Source organism: Trachurus japonicus, chromosome 21 (assembly GCF_045865225.1).
Source record: "Trachurus japonicus isolate A0001 chromosome 21, Traja_1.0".
Taxonomy (NCBI): domain Eukaryota; kingdom Metazoa; phylum Chordata; class Actinopteri; order Carangiformes; family Carangidae; genus Trachurus; species Trachurus japonicus.
The window spans coordinates 11,115,808-11,130,625 of NC_140927.1; the positions used below are offsets into that span (position 1 = coordinate 11,115,808).

A 14,818-nucleotide genomic window follows, 5' to 3' on the forward strand; every position below is an offset into this window, starting at 1 on the left:
TGTGTGTGTGTGTGTGTGTGTGTGTGTGTGTGTGTGTGTGTGCGCGCAGAGGCCTTGTGGGGTTGTCGATCAATAGTGGTGACTCAGCGATTACTTTGCCAGGTGCTGAGATTTCTGGTTGCCCACAGCTTTTACTGTGGTTTTTGTTAAAAGAAACATAAACACCACCTAGTTACATATATTTCACTTTGCTCAAAGATGGATCATGATGCTGCAAGCAGGTGAATAACAGCCCAATAAACTGCAATCCAACACTAAGAGAGGAATAAAAAGCATTGTTGCTGTCATAAAGTGTAAGTGTTTTTTTTTACTATTGAATGTCTTATATTAATTCTGAGCTATATTTAGGAAAAGTATTTGTGCTCTTCTCAACATAATATTAGATGAATAAAAGAATTGATGCCATTTTTTTCTAAATATGACACTAGAGCAAGTAGATGGTTATGTTACTACAGCATAAGACTGGAAAGATGTCTAGCTTGGCTCTGTCCAAACTGGTAACAGAAACATCTACAAGGTCTTCATTGGTTCACTTGATTCTGAGTCCAAATTCTCAGTCACTCATTTTCTTGAGTGCTGCTTCTTGTCTCCAGAATATGTGCTAATAGCAAAAGCTAGCCATTTCTCACTACTTGCTGTCTTTTTGTGTGAAACGAAGCTGTTCTATGTAGCTTCATCTGTAATAAGACAGATATGACAGACAGAGACAGAGTGGCATTAATCTGAAACTAATCTAGTGCATCACCAGAAATCTGAAAGAGTAAATGACACTGATGTAAAAACAAGTTCTGTAGAGCTTTGCTGCCTGTGATGCTGAATCCTGTCTGACCCCAAATAGAGCAGCAAACAAAACACACTGTTGTTAACTGAGTGAGAGAGTGACTATGACTATCTCTTGTGTGGTTGTACACACTCACCAGAGGAATGATGAGCTATGGGAAGACCTCATTAGAATACCTCTGTGCATGTGTGTGTGTGTTTACGTCGACATTTGGGGACACATTTCAGATGAAAGACCGGGTTAATTGAGGACAGCCTGTCTAATTGGACACAAGCTGGTTTTCAGGTCAGTGGTTCGGGTTATGTAAATGTTTGGGCTACAAAAGTAGCGGCTGGGGGTTAGAAGTTGGAGTTGGTCGGGAGGAAATGAATGCAGCTTTAACTAATGTCCTCAAAAGTGACCTATGACAACCTGTGTGTGTGTGTGCAACTGTGCATGCATGCGTGCGCGTGCGTGTGGATAAACATGTTTTCGTCAGTGTGCTTGTCGACTCTCTTCTCTTTAGTGCTACTTTGTTAAGAGGCTGTAGTAATTAGCCTGAGAAAATGGAGGGCTTTTCACCAGCAGCTGCAATTAGTTTTCTCTAGGATGGATGGATGGATGGATGGATGGAGCGTTATAGAGAGAGGAATAAATAAAGACTGTGCTACTGTGATGGAGGGCAGAGGTGAGTGAATGGAAAGAAGTATGCGTAGATGGTTAGAAGTGGGGGCAGGAAAGATGCATTGTGTTTGGAAGAACAGAGTGAATGAGTTTGCTCTGCTCTGTCTTTGTTTTTGTTTTTTATTGCTTGAATGACAGTGGAAGGCATCAGGACTCATTGCCCATGGCCAGGGCTGGCAGCGATGTTATGAACGGTATAGGCTAAATGTGATGTGAGTTTGGAAAGGAAATTAAAAAAAGAAACCCATGTTAGATTTCTCAGATCTGTGCCAAGCTGAATCATAGCTCACTTCAGACACAACAGACAGATCTAATATTTTTCTCCGTCACTCCAGACTAAGATGGCATATTACTAATATCACTTTGATTAACAAGGTGCATTAATCTATTTAACACCGAGAATGTGGAGAGTGATTAAGCGTGTGGCTCAGTGTGCATGGATTTCCTTTTTGCATGTGTGCGACTGTGGGTGTAGTGTTTCAGTATTTTCCAATTACTATGAAATATTAAGAGCAGCCTCGGTTGAAGTAATCACAGTGAATGGCCTTCAATATGAACTGGTGACAAATTCCACAGCACTGTGAAAATGTGTACACTCTGAGGACTGCAAACTGAAATACTATAGATATTATGTTAGATAAATGATAATGACATTAGACCTGTCCAAGGTGTACCCTACCCTCAGCTGAGATTGGCTCCAGCATTGCACTAAAATATCACAATTTTTGCATCGTGGATCAACAATGGGACTTAAAGGAGACATATTATGCCACCTTTCCACAAAATAAAATAGTTCCCAGGTGTCTTTAAGACATATCTGTGACATGCTTTGGTCAAAATACGTCAAGGATCAAAAATCACAGCTCTTTTCATCCTCTCAAATCATGCATTGAAACGGCTGGTTTCAGTGCATGTCCCTTTAAATGCAAATTAACCCCTGCTTGCCCCGCCCCACCCCTTCTACCGGTACCAGGTAGGGGTGGTATTATGCAAATTTGAAACCTAGTTACATCACTGGAAGACAACTGAGGGAACAGCTCGTAAAACCACGTGGATTTCAATCTAGGTAGCCTGCACATTACAGATTTTTTCGTCAATTCTCACATTTTGCGGGCCGGAAGGCAAGACAAACACCTAAATATATGTTAAAGAGCCTTCAAAAAGTGATATTTACATAATATGTCCCCTTTAAAATCCACCTTTTTGTTAAACTGTGGGTTCAGTCTCAGAGAAACAGACAGAACAGTAGAGAGATACAAACCAAACCAACTTTTAAAAAATCACCATACTCCAGAGTGGGGCTTTCTCCTCCTACCATCCATTTGCAGCTGAGAATACACATAGTCGAATCGATAGTGGTCATTATTTTATTTTACAGTTAGGCAAACCTGCAGAGTTTGTGTGTTTAAGAGGGACGTTAATGTAATGGCCCACTTTGGCTATAACCTTCTTCATTACAAACTAGAGATGTGACTCTGAAAACAGGAGTTTAAAGACCCCTCGCATGTGGCTTTAATCCTTTATCCACATGAATTATTCATTTATCAATTGATGTTTGCCAAATTCATGTCTTAAAGTTATTTTACATCAAAATTGATGTATTTTCTCTTCCTGTTAAACAATTTCAAACATTTGATGTCCCATCCTGCACTTGAGGGCGTTCCTAATCAACTGTTTCTTGATTTTCTACATCATTCCTTTGAAATATAAATCCTGCCAGTCACCGTCACAACCTTTAAACTGTAACGAGCCAGTTCTGCCGTGTGTGATCGTAACATCGGCTCTAGGCTCAAACAGTCTGCATGGCCTCAGCCAATCCCACAGGTGATGCTGACGTACATTCAAGGTGATTGGCTTACGACAGCAATCAATATCGATGACATGCATTGTGTTATTTACTGGAAACACATAAGCATACAGACCTGCAGGGCAGTCTGAGAGTGGCTTCAGGATGAATTTAACAGTTCAGACATGCACTACTTCAAGCCACAGTTACAATGTGAGAATCCACAAGAGACACCATTGCCTCTGTGAAATGCTTATCATCAATTTGTTGTTGTCTCACACACATACAGTATATGTATATATGTGTAAATGCACATAGATTAGGTACTGTAGGTATATTACAGTCCCATACACACGCACACACACACACACACACACACACACACACACACACACAAATGAACTCCAGCCCCTTCTGAGCTGCGTTTTAATTGAGTCAGCTCAAAGTGCTGGCTGGGCAGAACGATATGTCTGGTACGGATTAGGAGCAGCCTTCCCCTTATTCATTGATTTCTACAAGGGTGGGAGGCTGGGTGGGGGGCACAATGGAAGGAGGACAGAGGGAAGCAAAATCTTTTTCTATCGATTTATGGAAGGAGACAAGGACATTTAGAGTGAAAGAAAGACATGGACTGAGAGTTAAAGAAACATATATGGAAGGAAGGAGGAAGGTGGGGGGATTGTAGAAGAGGGAACCTCCTTTGTGACCGATCGACTGCGTGTATGTGACCGATTCCTTCTCTGCTGTCATTGATTTTAGAAAAGGGGAGGGGTTTATCAAGACAATTATGTGGAGGATACAGAAGATGGATGGAGATAAATTAAAGAGAATAGGATGAAGAGAAAGGTGTGAAATCAGTGACGGGTAATTGATGGGTGGAAAGGAGAAAGGAAGGTGGAGAAAGACAACATCATCAAGGATAGAGGGGACTAACTAAGAGTAAAGGGAGGACATTTAACAGGACTCGGAGGGACCCTTTATTTCACTTAAGGAGAGTTTGGTTAATGAAAGGAAAAGATGAGGTGTGGACAGGGAGAGAGATTGAGGATGAGAGCATGAGAAGGGGCCACAAGGAGGACCCTGATAGAGGGATGAAGAGGGGAAAGAGGGAGACGATGATGACCAGTGATGACGAAGAAGTGAAGAAGAAGACAGAGTGTTGAGGAGAGAAGAAGAAAACAGAAAGAGACACTTCACATTTGGGCTAAGTGGTCTCACTGAGGGAGCATGCATCTACCAAATACTCCATGTCCATCTAAATCCCTTTGAAATCCTTGAAACAGCTGGAGTGAAAAGGATGGGACGTTTGAGCCAGTGTGTGTGCATTTGTGTGTGTAAGACAGGCCAAGAAAGAAAAAAAGGGAGTAAGAGTGTGTGTGTGTGTGTGTGTGTGTGTGTGTGTGTGTGTGTGTGTGTGTGTGTGTGTGTGTGTGTGTGTGTGTGTGTGTGTGTGTGTGTGTGTGTGTGTGTGTGTGTGTGTGTGTGTGTGTGTGTGTGTGTGTGTGTGTGTCAGTGCTGAAAGTGATGAGGTGGTGTGTTTTATGGGTAAATTGAAGGGTCTGTTGAAAGGAGAAAGATGAGTCCCTCTTACAGTGTGTGTGTCTGCATAAGTCTGTGTGTGTGTGTTCGAGACAGTTGTGTGTGTGTGTCTGCTCCCTCTCTCTTCAGTATCAGTCTCTTCTGCTTGATTTCCGCTCTCTCCTCCTTGCCTCTCCTCTGCTCGCTATGCCGTGAAATGGTTTTTCACTAGACCATTACCCCAACCACTGTGCTACACTACTGCCACAGTTCTCAGTGAGTGAGTGAGTGAGTGAGTGTTTAAGTTGTGCATGTGTGTGCGCGCGCGGCTTGTGTGAGAGAGCGGAGGGGAGGTGTGTGTATCTGGCTGTGTGTGTATGTGAACAGTAGCTGCATTTGAAAGATAAAGATTGTGCGTGTGCTGTTTATGTGTGGGGAAAATGGATTGTGCGCACATGTTGCTACGTGTATGCATGTAACTCTGAGTGTGTAGTGTGTGTGTGTGTGTGTGTGTGTGTGTGTGTGTGTGTGTGTGTGTGTGTGTGTGTGTGTGTGTGTGTGTGTGTGTGTGTGTGTGAGTGTGTTAGAAGAAGAAAAAGAGAGAGGGTGTGTACAGTGTGTCCCACGCAGGCTCAGCTGTCATAGTGTTTGCCCTGAACTGTACTCGTCCTGTCACAGTTGTGAATGCGGAGTCTACTTACTAACATCTAACATCTCTCTCTCTCCTTCTCGATCGCTCTCTCTCTCTCACACACACACACTAAAAGAGAGAGAGAGATACAGACTAATACAGGCAGCTGTACTCATTCAGCTCACAGCTTAAAAAAACGGTTTCTGGCTGAATGGTTTCTGAGATTGTCATCTTTGCAGCTCTCAGGATCTCTCAGCCGAACCCTGTGTGTTTTGTTACCTTGGCCTCTAAAGTTTTTTACAGTGCAAAATATACACACGAGCTGGATTCACCGGAATATATCATTTGAAGACGGTGTGAGAAGCTCAGCGCTGTAAATCAAACTCTGCTGTACCTTTTATTTGTTATATCCAATAATGCTGCTGCACCTATAAACAGAAGCAGTAACCAATCTGGATCACAGAGACACACACATACACTGATAATTAAAAAATAATAATGTATATATTTTTTAATTTATTAACTCATCTCTGTCATATAGTTCCTATGCTTCCCCACATATCACTGTCCACTTCCTCATTTCCTGTGCACATGATATTGTGTTTACTCAGCATGGTGCCTCACACAGTAATCTGCTCTTGATCCATTTGTATAGAAACAAACACAGACTCACACAGTGAAGCAGCACCAAACCACAGTCCCTGTCAGTGTGTGTGTGTGTGTGTGTGTGTGCTGGAACACAGGGTCAGGGTCAAGAAGGATAAGGCTTGAAACAATTTATACTTTTCTCATTTTGTTCATTGACAATGAATCCCACGAATAGACTAAAACCTGCAGTGAATTGATCCATCTAACAAGTACTGACCTTGTAGCCAGAGCCTCATAGGTTTTATTAAACAAGATGTGCTATAGAGGTGTACATGTATTGTCAGTGAAAGCACATAAATGAGCAGTAGGAGACCTTCTTTTAACCATTCATTCAGACACTGTATTCTAATTCAATGCCACACACAGAGATGTTTATTTATCTACAGCTAAAAAAAAAGTCCCTTACCAAAGCATTACGTGGAACTGCTGATACGGTGTACATTTTAGGACATCCTCAGGTGTCAGGCTTCAGCCTCAGACTTTAGATGAAAAGGCATGAGGTCTGAGGAAAACCACTGTCAGGTGTCCACTAAACAGCCTCAGAAAAAAGTCGTCAGACCAAAAAGCGTCAGAAAAAAAGGCGTCAGACCAAAAGGTGTCAGAAAAAAGGCGTCAGACCAAAAGGCGTCAGGAAAAAGGCATCAGAAAAAAGACGTCAGACCAAAAGGCGTCACAAAAAAGGCGTCAGAACAAAAGACGTCAGAAAAAAGGCGTCAGAAAAAAGACGTCAGAAAAAAAGGCGTCAGAAAAAAGATGTCAGAAAAAAGGTGTCAGAAAAAAGACGTCAGAAAAAAAGGCGTCAGAAAAAAGGCGTCAGAAAAAAGACGTCAGAAAAAAGGCGTCAGACCAAAAGGCATCAGAAAAAAGGCGTCAGAAAAAAGGTGTCAGAAAAAAGACGTCAGAAAAAAGGTGTCAAAAAAAAGGCGTCAGAAAAAAGACGTCAGAACAAAAGACGTCAGAAAAAAGGTGTCAGAAAAAAGGTGTCAGAAAAAAGGCATCAGAAAAAAGGTGTCAGAAAAAAGACGTCAGAAAAAAGGTGTCAGAAAAAATATGTCAGACCAAAAGTCATCAGAAAAAAGGCGTCAGAAAAAAGGTGTCAGAAAAAAGACGTCAGAAAAAAGGTGTCAGAAAAAAATATGTCAGACCAAAAGGTGTTCTTCAAACTTTGATTCAGTTGGGGCTTTTTTTTTTGGAGGGGGGGGCAGACTAGTAAATTATTTATTCATTGCTGTATTTAATGACGTCATCGAAACACGACACCGGTAACGAGCTGTCGTGCAGAAAAGAGACTGCACCCGAAAGGAACACGCGTCACAAAAAAGGCGTCAGAACAAAAGACGTCAGAAAAAAGGCGTCAGAAAAAAGACGTCAGAAAAAAAGGCGTCAGAAAAAAGATGTCAGAAAAAAGGTGTCAGAAAAAAGACGTCAGAAAAAAAGGCGTCAGAAAAAAGGCATCAGACCAAAAGGCGTCAGAAAAAAGGCATCAGACCAAAAGGTGTCAGAAAAAAGACGTCAGAAAGAAGGCGTCAGAAAAAAGGTGTCAGAAAAAGACATCAGAAAAAAGGTGTCAGAAAAAAGACGTCAGAAAAAAGGCATCAGACCAAAAGGTGTCAGAAAAAAGGTGTCGGAAAAAAAGACATCAGATTAAAAACTGACTTTTTTTATTCTACAAACCTTGATTTAACAGTCTGCAGACCATACTTTTTTTTTTGCTGCTGTAAAATTAAAAACATCATGTTTTTAAATGTGACATGATAATTAGCACATACTAATTTCTTGTTATGTGTTATGTAATTGCTCATCAAAGCTTTCTGCATAAATGTATTTATCCACATACAATCATTGAAACTGAAATTGTTGAATATTTAAATAGGCTATAACTTTATTTATAGGTTAAAATGGTGTAAATTCACGTCACATAACAAAACATGATGTTTTTCATCCTAGAGCAGTAGAAACAACAACAATAGCAATAAAAGTAAACCGTCAACACTCATGTCATGACGACATATCCGCGCTGTTCTGGCAGAAGCGCTGCACAAAGGAAAATCGCGCGCGAGCTGGAGCCCTCCCATTCACACCAGACGTGCATTTCTCCATGCCGGTCAACCAGCGCCTCTGCCTGTGTGTAGGCTGTGTGGGTCTGTGGCTGCGTGTGTAGTGTATGTGTGGGTCGACTGTGGCTGTGTGTGTAGGCTGTGTGTGTGTGTATGTGTTGCCTAGGTATGTGCGTGTGTGTTCATCTTTCTCATGCACTGTTTAGGTATATAAACACAAATAGATCACAAACGCAAACACACGGCTAAATCGCAGTATTTTATTTTGAAAATTGCTTTAATCTTGAAAATTAACCGAATTCTCTTGTCTTTCTTTTGGTAACTTCCTGCCCAGATTGATGCGATCGTTCGCGACTCACACACAAAATAGACCAAAACGATCGCTGCAGGGTGCGAGCCGGCTGCGCAGGTGCGCGCCGCGGTGCATCTGGTGTGAACAACACAATCGGTTAACAAGGGCGGCGGTAGGAAACAGACTCCGTTCCGCATCTATTCGTGGCACTTCCGCGTCCGGTGTGAACCTGGCGTTACATATCGGAGACGCGTGTTCCTTTCGGGTGCAGTCTCTTTTCTGCACGACAGCTCGTTACCGGTGTCGTGTTTCGATGACGTCATTAAATACAGCAATGAATAAATAATTTACTAGTCTGCCCCCCCCTCCAAAAAAAAAAGCCCCAACTGAATCAAAGTTTGAAGAACACCTTTTGGTCTGACATATTTTTTTCTGACACCTTTTTTCTGACGTCTTTTTTCTGACACCTTTTTTCTGACGCCTTTTTTCTGATGACTTTTGGTCTGACATATTTTTTCTGACACCTTTTTTCTGACGTCTTTTTTCTGACACCTTTTTTCTGATGCCTTTTTTCTGACACCTTTTTTCTGACGTCTTTTGTTCTGACGTCTTTTTTCTGACGCCTTTTTTTTGACACCTTTTTTCTGACGTCTTTTTTCTGACACCTTTTTTCTGACGCCTTTTTTCTGATGCCTTTTGGTCTGACGCCTTTTTTTCTGACACCTTTTTTCTGACGCCTTTTTTCTGATGCCTTTTGGTCTGATGCCTTTTTTCTGACACCTTTTTTCTGACGCCTTTTTTCTGACACCTTTTGGTCTGACGTCTTTTTTCTGACGCCTTTTGGTATGACGACTTTTTTCTGATGCCTTTTGGTCTGGCGACTTTTTTCTGAGGCTGTTTAGTGGACACCTGACAGAAGTTTTCCTAAGACCTTATGCCTTTTCATCTAAAGTCTGAGGCTGAAGCCTGACACCTGAGGATGTCCTAAAATGTACACCGTATGCTGAGCTTTTGTCAGGATAAAGCGACTCAGACTATAAAATAATGCCAAATTTATCCCTTATGGACAGTTCTGTGAAAACTATTTGAACTGCTTTCTCTCTTTCATTTATTTTCTCTTCACCCCTCTATTCAATACTTGTTACTTTCTCTTCACCCCTGTTGTCTTCTCTCACCTCTCCATCACCACCAGCTGTTGTAGCCATCCCTTCATGTCTCTCCATCTCCAGTTCCCGCCTTTAACATCTTGTTTGCTAATGTCCCCTCACCTCCCCCCCTCGCTCTGTCGTCCCCGTCCTCACCCCATCCTCTCCCTTGTTTTATAATTCACCTCTCATCTTCTCTCTGTCGCCGCCACTTCTGAATGTCTTCGTAATATACCCTCCCTCTCTACATTTCCCTCACCAGCTCTCTTCAACTCATTTACTTCTCATTCGCTCTATCTCTCCATCCTCCTTTCTTCTCCATCTAATGCCTTTTTTTTCATTCCTTCGCTCCACCTCTCAGTTCCCCTCCTAATATCCCGCTGTCTCTCTACCTGAGATATTGGAGCTATAAAGACAGGTGTTCAAAAGAAAGCAGGACCAGCAAATCTGTTTTATGTGCCTCCTGGCATCTTTCCCTAGAATGCAGAGAGAGGAGAAGCAGAGAAAGAGAGAAAAGCTGCGGTCTGTGATATCTAATTCTCGGCACCTTTCGCATTGACAGCATTACCTTGAGTGGAGGAGAGAAGAAGAACCTAGTTTTCTATAAAACCTTCAACCTTTTGTCTTCACCACTTGGGACACACACATACACTTCACCCTCCCCTTTCCATTATGTTCTGTTGTAATATCTACTCTTTTTTCCCACTATGTGGGAACATGAAGTGCTCCCTAGTTTTAAAGTACATTATGGCAAAATGTGCAGATGACATACAGTAATGTCATGTGGAGGGTACATCAGTGTACTTTAAGAAACAGTTATGTGTTATGCAATTTGATCAGATGGAGGTGTGTGTTGTGAAAAAGCAGCGTTTCACAGTGGCAAAGGTGTGATGGGCTAAATGTAATGGGCTATTTTCAGAGACTGAGCATCATGCAGACCCTGAAGGGACTGTGTAATGCAGCATAGAAGTTATTTTTCTCACCCCACGTCATATTAAAATGAGTCTCATTTACAATATCGAGTGTGTCTTACAAAGAAAATGGCATGTGTGTATGTCTGTGTGTGTGCATGCGCATGTGTTTGTATTTGTTGAGGTTGTCGTTTGGGGTTTAGTCGGCGTCTTTAAGGAGCAACGCAGCAGCTGGAATCTCCCTACTGAAAAGACTGGGATAATCTGTGTGTGTGTGTGTGTGTGTGTGTGTGTGTGTGTGTGTGTGTGTGTGTGTGTGTGTGTGTGTGCGTGTGCAAGGGAAAAAGAGACGGGTGGGAATAAGAAGAGAAAACTTGATGTGAGGGTGAGAGAGAGAGAGAGAGATGAGGAGTGAGAGAGGACCCGCGAGAGATTGAACTGTCAGCAGCTTGACTTAATCTTTTTTTTTTTTCCCTCAAGATGGAGATGAGTCGTGACTCTGTGTATGTGTGACTCTGTTTGTTTGTGTGTGTGTGTGTGTGTGTGTGTGTGTGTGTGTGTGTGTGTGTGTGTGTATTTAAGTGAGACAACTCCATCCTGTTTTGAAGTAACCTAATCTAGGATGGAGACCCCTCCCCACCCCCCACAAATACCCTCAGAAGACGGAAACTCTAACTCTAAATCCCTAATAACTAGCCTTTGTCAATCCTAAATTACCCCTGTATCATAAACACACACACACACACACACACACACACACACACACACACACACACACACACACACACACACATGTTCAACCACATATGGAGACACACAAATACAGAAAACTGGGGCTTTCTGGGTATGCCTCGCACTCACTGGGTCTTACAGTATTTCAGTTTATTAGTGTTTGAGTCATGGAAATGTATCATTTCAGGCTTTAACTTAAGATATATAAAAAAAAAACTTTAGTACAAACTAGTATAAACTAAACTAACAAAGTACAAACTAACCGGTTGTGTCTCTTCACCAGATGCCAGGCAGAGGGACGGACCCTCGGATGGTACCACGTTATGAAGACGTAGAGCGCCAGTATGCCTCCCTACCAAGGTACGGCCTCTTCTTCTCTTTCAGAAGAATCTATTTTCTTTTCTTTTCTTCTCCTCTTTGAACCCTCTGTTTAAATCTGCACAGTCCTCCTTGTCTGTGTGTCTCTGTGTGTGTGTCTCTGGCGGCCTCAGTCTCAGACAGGAACTCACCTTATCCTCTCCCTGGGGAAGACACACTCACACAGGGGTTGAAAACTGATCCATGACTCCTGATTCTGCTCCCCCAGCAGGAACTTACCCAGTCAGTCATTTTGAAAGTCATCACGAGTGTCTTATCGGGTGTCCTTTTTTTTTTCATCTCTGTCTCTTTTTTTAATTTATTTATTTGTTTATTCAATTTTCTCTTCAATTTTGGTGGACATTATCACAAGATAAAGACCTCATCATGGGTTTATTGCTATCAGTGCATAAGCGCCTAAATGTGTTGATGTTTCTAAGACACTGATTGTCTGTTGGTTTTCAAGACTTCAAGACACTTTATTGTCATTTCTCACAAATGTATGTTCATACATAGGCTGAAATGAAAATACCGTTTCTCACCAGCTTCTTGCAGTGCTGTACTATAAATAATAAATAATTAAAACAAGTTAAAATCATATCAGGTAAAAAAAAAAAAAAGCAATGATTTCAGTGAACTAGCTCTTGCGACCTTGTGGTGCGATGCGGGATGATGTCATTGATAAGGTGAAACTGCTTGACAAATTGTCAGAGATCACATTTTATATGAAAATACCCATACGCTTTTCTAATGCATATTATCAACTACCATACATGTATGTGTAAGGAGGCGGAGGAAACGGCCCAGCAGGGAAACATAAGCGCTCCACTGTCTGTGTGACCTGTGCTGTAGCCCATTGCCCAGCGTGTTTTTGTTGTTTTCCTCCCTAGACAGCATGAAATATCACCGACATTAGCCAACACAACAACAATAACAGCTTCCTGGGTATACTAATCAATTGCTGAAGGATTCTTCCCATTTGTCTCATGATGGCTGCTCTGGTGTAGTCAGACAAACATTCTGCCTCCTGAATGGCCACGGTTGTTCATACGTTTATTTAATGAATTATTGAAGCCACAGCCGTCAACTGACCATTTAAACATTTATACCATAATGTGAAACACAAAGACATACTATAGTCTGCTGTCATCACAAGAAAGCAGTTTTTCCTCAGCACAAGCGACATTCACCACCTGAAAGGCTTCCACTTCAACCTGTCTTAAACCTTTTGCTACCTTTACAGCTCTTTTTTTCTTATTCTATCCTTTCTTGTATTCTCCTTTTCACCCATGTGATGTCAGACTAACAACCTGACAACAAATGTTTGTTTTTGTGTGTTTGTGAGATAGAGTAATCAGTTGTGAGGGAGAGAGAGAGAGAAGAAGTCAGTGAGTGGAATGACAGACAGAAGTTTTGAACGTTAGAAAGTTTATAGCCAGGTTCCCACCCTTGTTATTTCACACCTCTCGTGTGTGTGTGTGTGTGTGTGTGTGTGTGTGTGTGTGTGTGTGTGTGTGTGTGTGTGTGTGTGTGTGTGTGTGTGTGTGTGTGTGTGTGTGTGTGTGTGTGTGTGTGTGTGTGTGTGTGTGTGTGTGTGCGTGCGTGCGTGCGTGCGTGCGTGTGTGTGTGTGTGTGAGAGAAAGAGAGAGAGAGAGAGAGAGGGAGAGAGAGAGAGAGTCTGTGTGTGGGTGATGAGTTTGGCAGATGGGAGCGAGAACAGTGATGATAGTTTTGAGGTCTGGCTGTGGTATCTGAAAAGCCTTGGGAAATTGGACACACACACACACACACACACACACACACACACACACACACACACACACACACACTCTCTCACTCACATACAGTACACCCTGTCTCTGTTTCCACTTTCAGACATGCACTGTAATCCGTAAATGCTGTGCCAATTTTACATGTAGGCCTCATGTTTGAAAAGGGCCCCGTGTCATTTTTCCATAAAGGTTACTCTGGCAGTCGTCTGACCCTGGAACAGCTCTGAAACATTTTCTACATGTGTGACTTGTGATTTAAACCAGTCATGTCAGCAGTAATACAGCTTTCTTACTTATTACATTTTTACATACACCATACAAATGAAGACCAGGGAGTCCGCATTTGTATGGTATAATCCTTAAATCCTGTAACTCTCCAGCTCTGAGGAGACACGTTCCCATGTTGCTCAAGTTGTTTAAAAAAAAAAGAAAGAAAAAAGACACAAACACAATATGAGCATTGCACTTCAGCCCATAACAACAGCCTCTCATGAAAGTTTTCCACAATAAACATACCAGTCTAAGAGCTGAAAAGCTGTTATTGAATGCATACACTTCTCACAGATATTATGTCTGAAAGGGACTCGTCTCTCTCTCCTCCTCTCCTTGCCTCTGCATCTTCTCCCTCTTCTTCCTGCTGTCAATTAACTCCAGAGATATTTCAGTGTCTAAAGAGTCAGAAAGATCATGTTTGGAAACCACATCCAGGCTGTTGACCTTATGAAAACATATTATTTCACCACTAGCCCAGAAATAGCTGGCAGGCTGTGTGTATCTAGTGTCTGCATGCCTGTGTACCTGTATCTGAGGGTGTGGGAAGAGCTGCATTTGTGTATGTGCATATGTGTATGTGTGAGTTTGTGTTCATATTATTTTCAAGTGAGTCCAGAAATAGCTGTAGGGCTGCTTAGTCAGGTACTGTATGTTTGACTCAAAATCAGTTAACTGGAGCACTGGGTGCGCTGTGAGCATGGGTGTGCGCATGTGCGCGTGCTATCACTGTGAGACGATGTTTTGATGGCTCTAAAATTAAAACATGACCCAGTAGAAGCAGATGATGTTTTCCTGCCTAAGGCAGAAACATTTTACCTACGATACTGTCAGCAAATGTCACTGTGAGAACCAGAGAGGAGTCTGCTCACTGATCACTTATTTTGCTTTTCCATGAAATTATTCAGTGTTTTAGTAATTTAATCTATTAGAAACAGATACACACATACTAAAGTCATCGTTTGCCAAAGTATTAAACATGGTTATAAATGTCGCAAATCACTATGACAACCAAAGGCCAACAGTTGGTCTCATCAGTGGCAACAACACTCCAAAGCAAAGGGGGCCTTTTAATGCTGTCAGCTAATGTTTAACATATAAGATATGTATTTACATGTAAATTAAACTATACTCAGCAACAGATCAAAGACAGAAAATATATGCAATATTTCTGCCTCTAATAGCAACATCTTTATATTCAGTAGGCCCATGAGTGTTGGGCCTACACACTATGCCCTTTATCTTACATTTAAAA

General features: G+C 41.9%; 1 protein-coding gene across 5 annotated transcripts in view; it reads left to right on the forward strand.

The window, feature by feature from the left end:
* The window catches only part of LOC146964794 (partitioning defective 3 homolog B-like), a 199,702-nt gene that overhangs the window by 169,595 nt on the left and 15,289 nt on the right, over positions 1-14,818 (forward strand). For all 5 annotated transcript variants that reach the window (XM_085766116.1, XM_085766115.1, XM_085766117.1 and 2 more), the window contains one exon: positions 11,448-11,524. In XM_085766116.1, the coding sequence (XP_085622242.1) occupies positions 11,448-11,524 (77 nt within the window). The remainder of the gene's footprint in view (positions 1-11,447; positions 11,525-14,818) is intronic.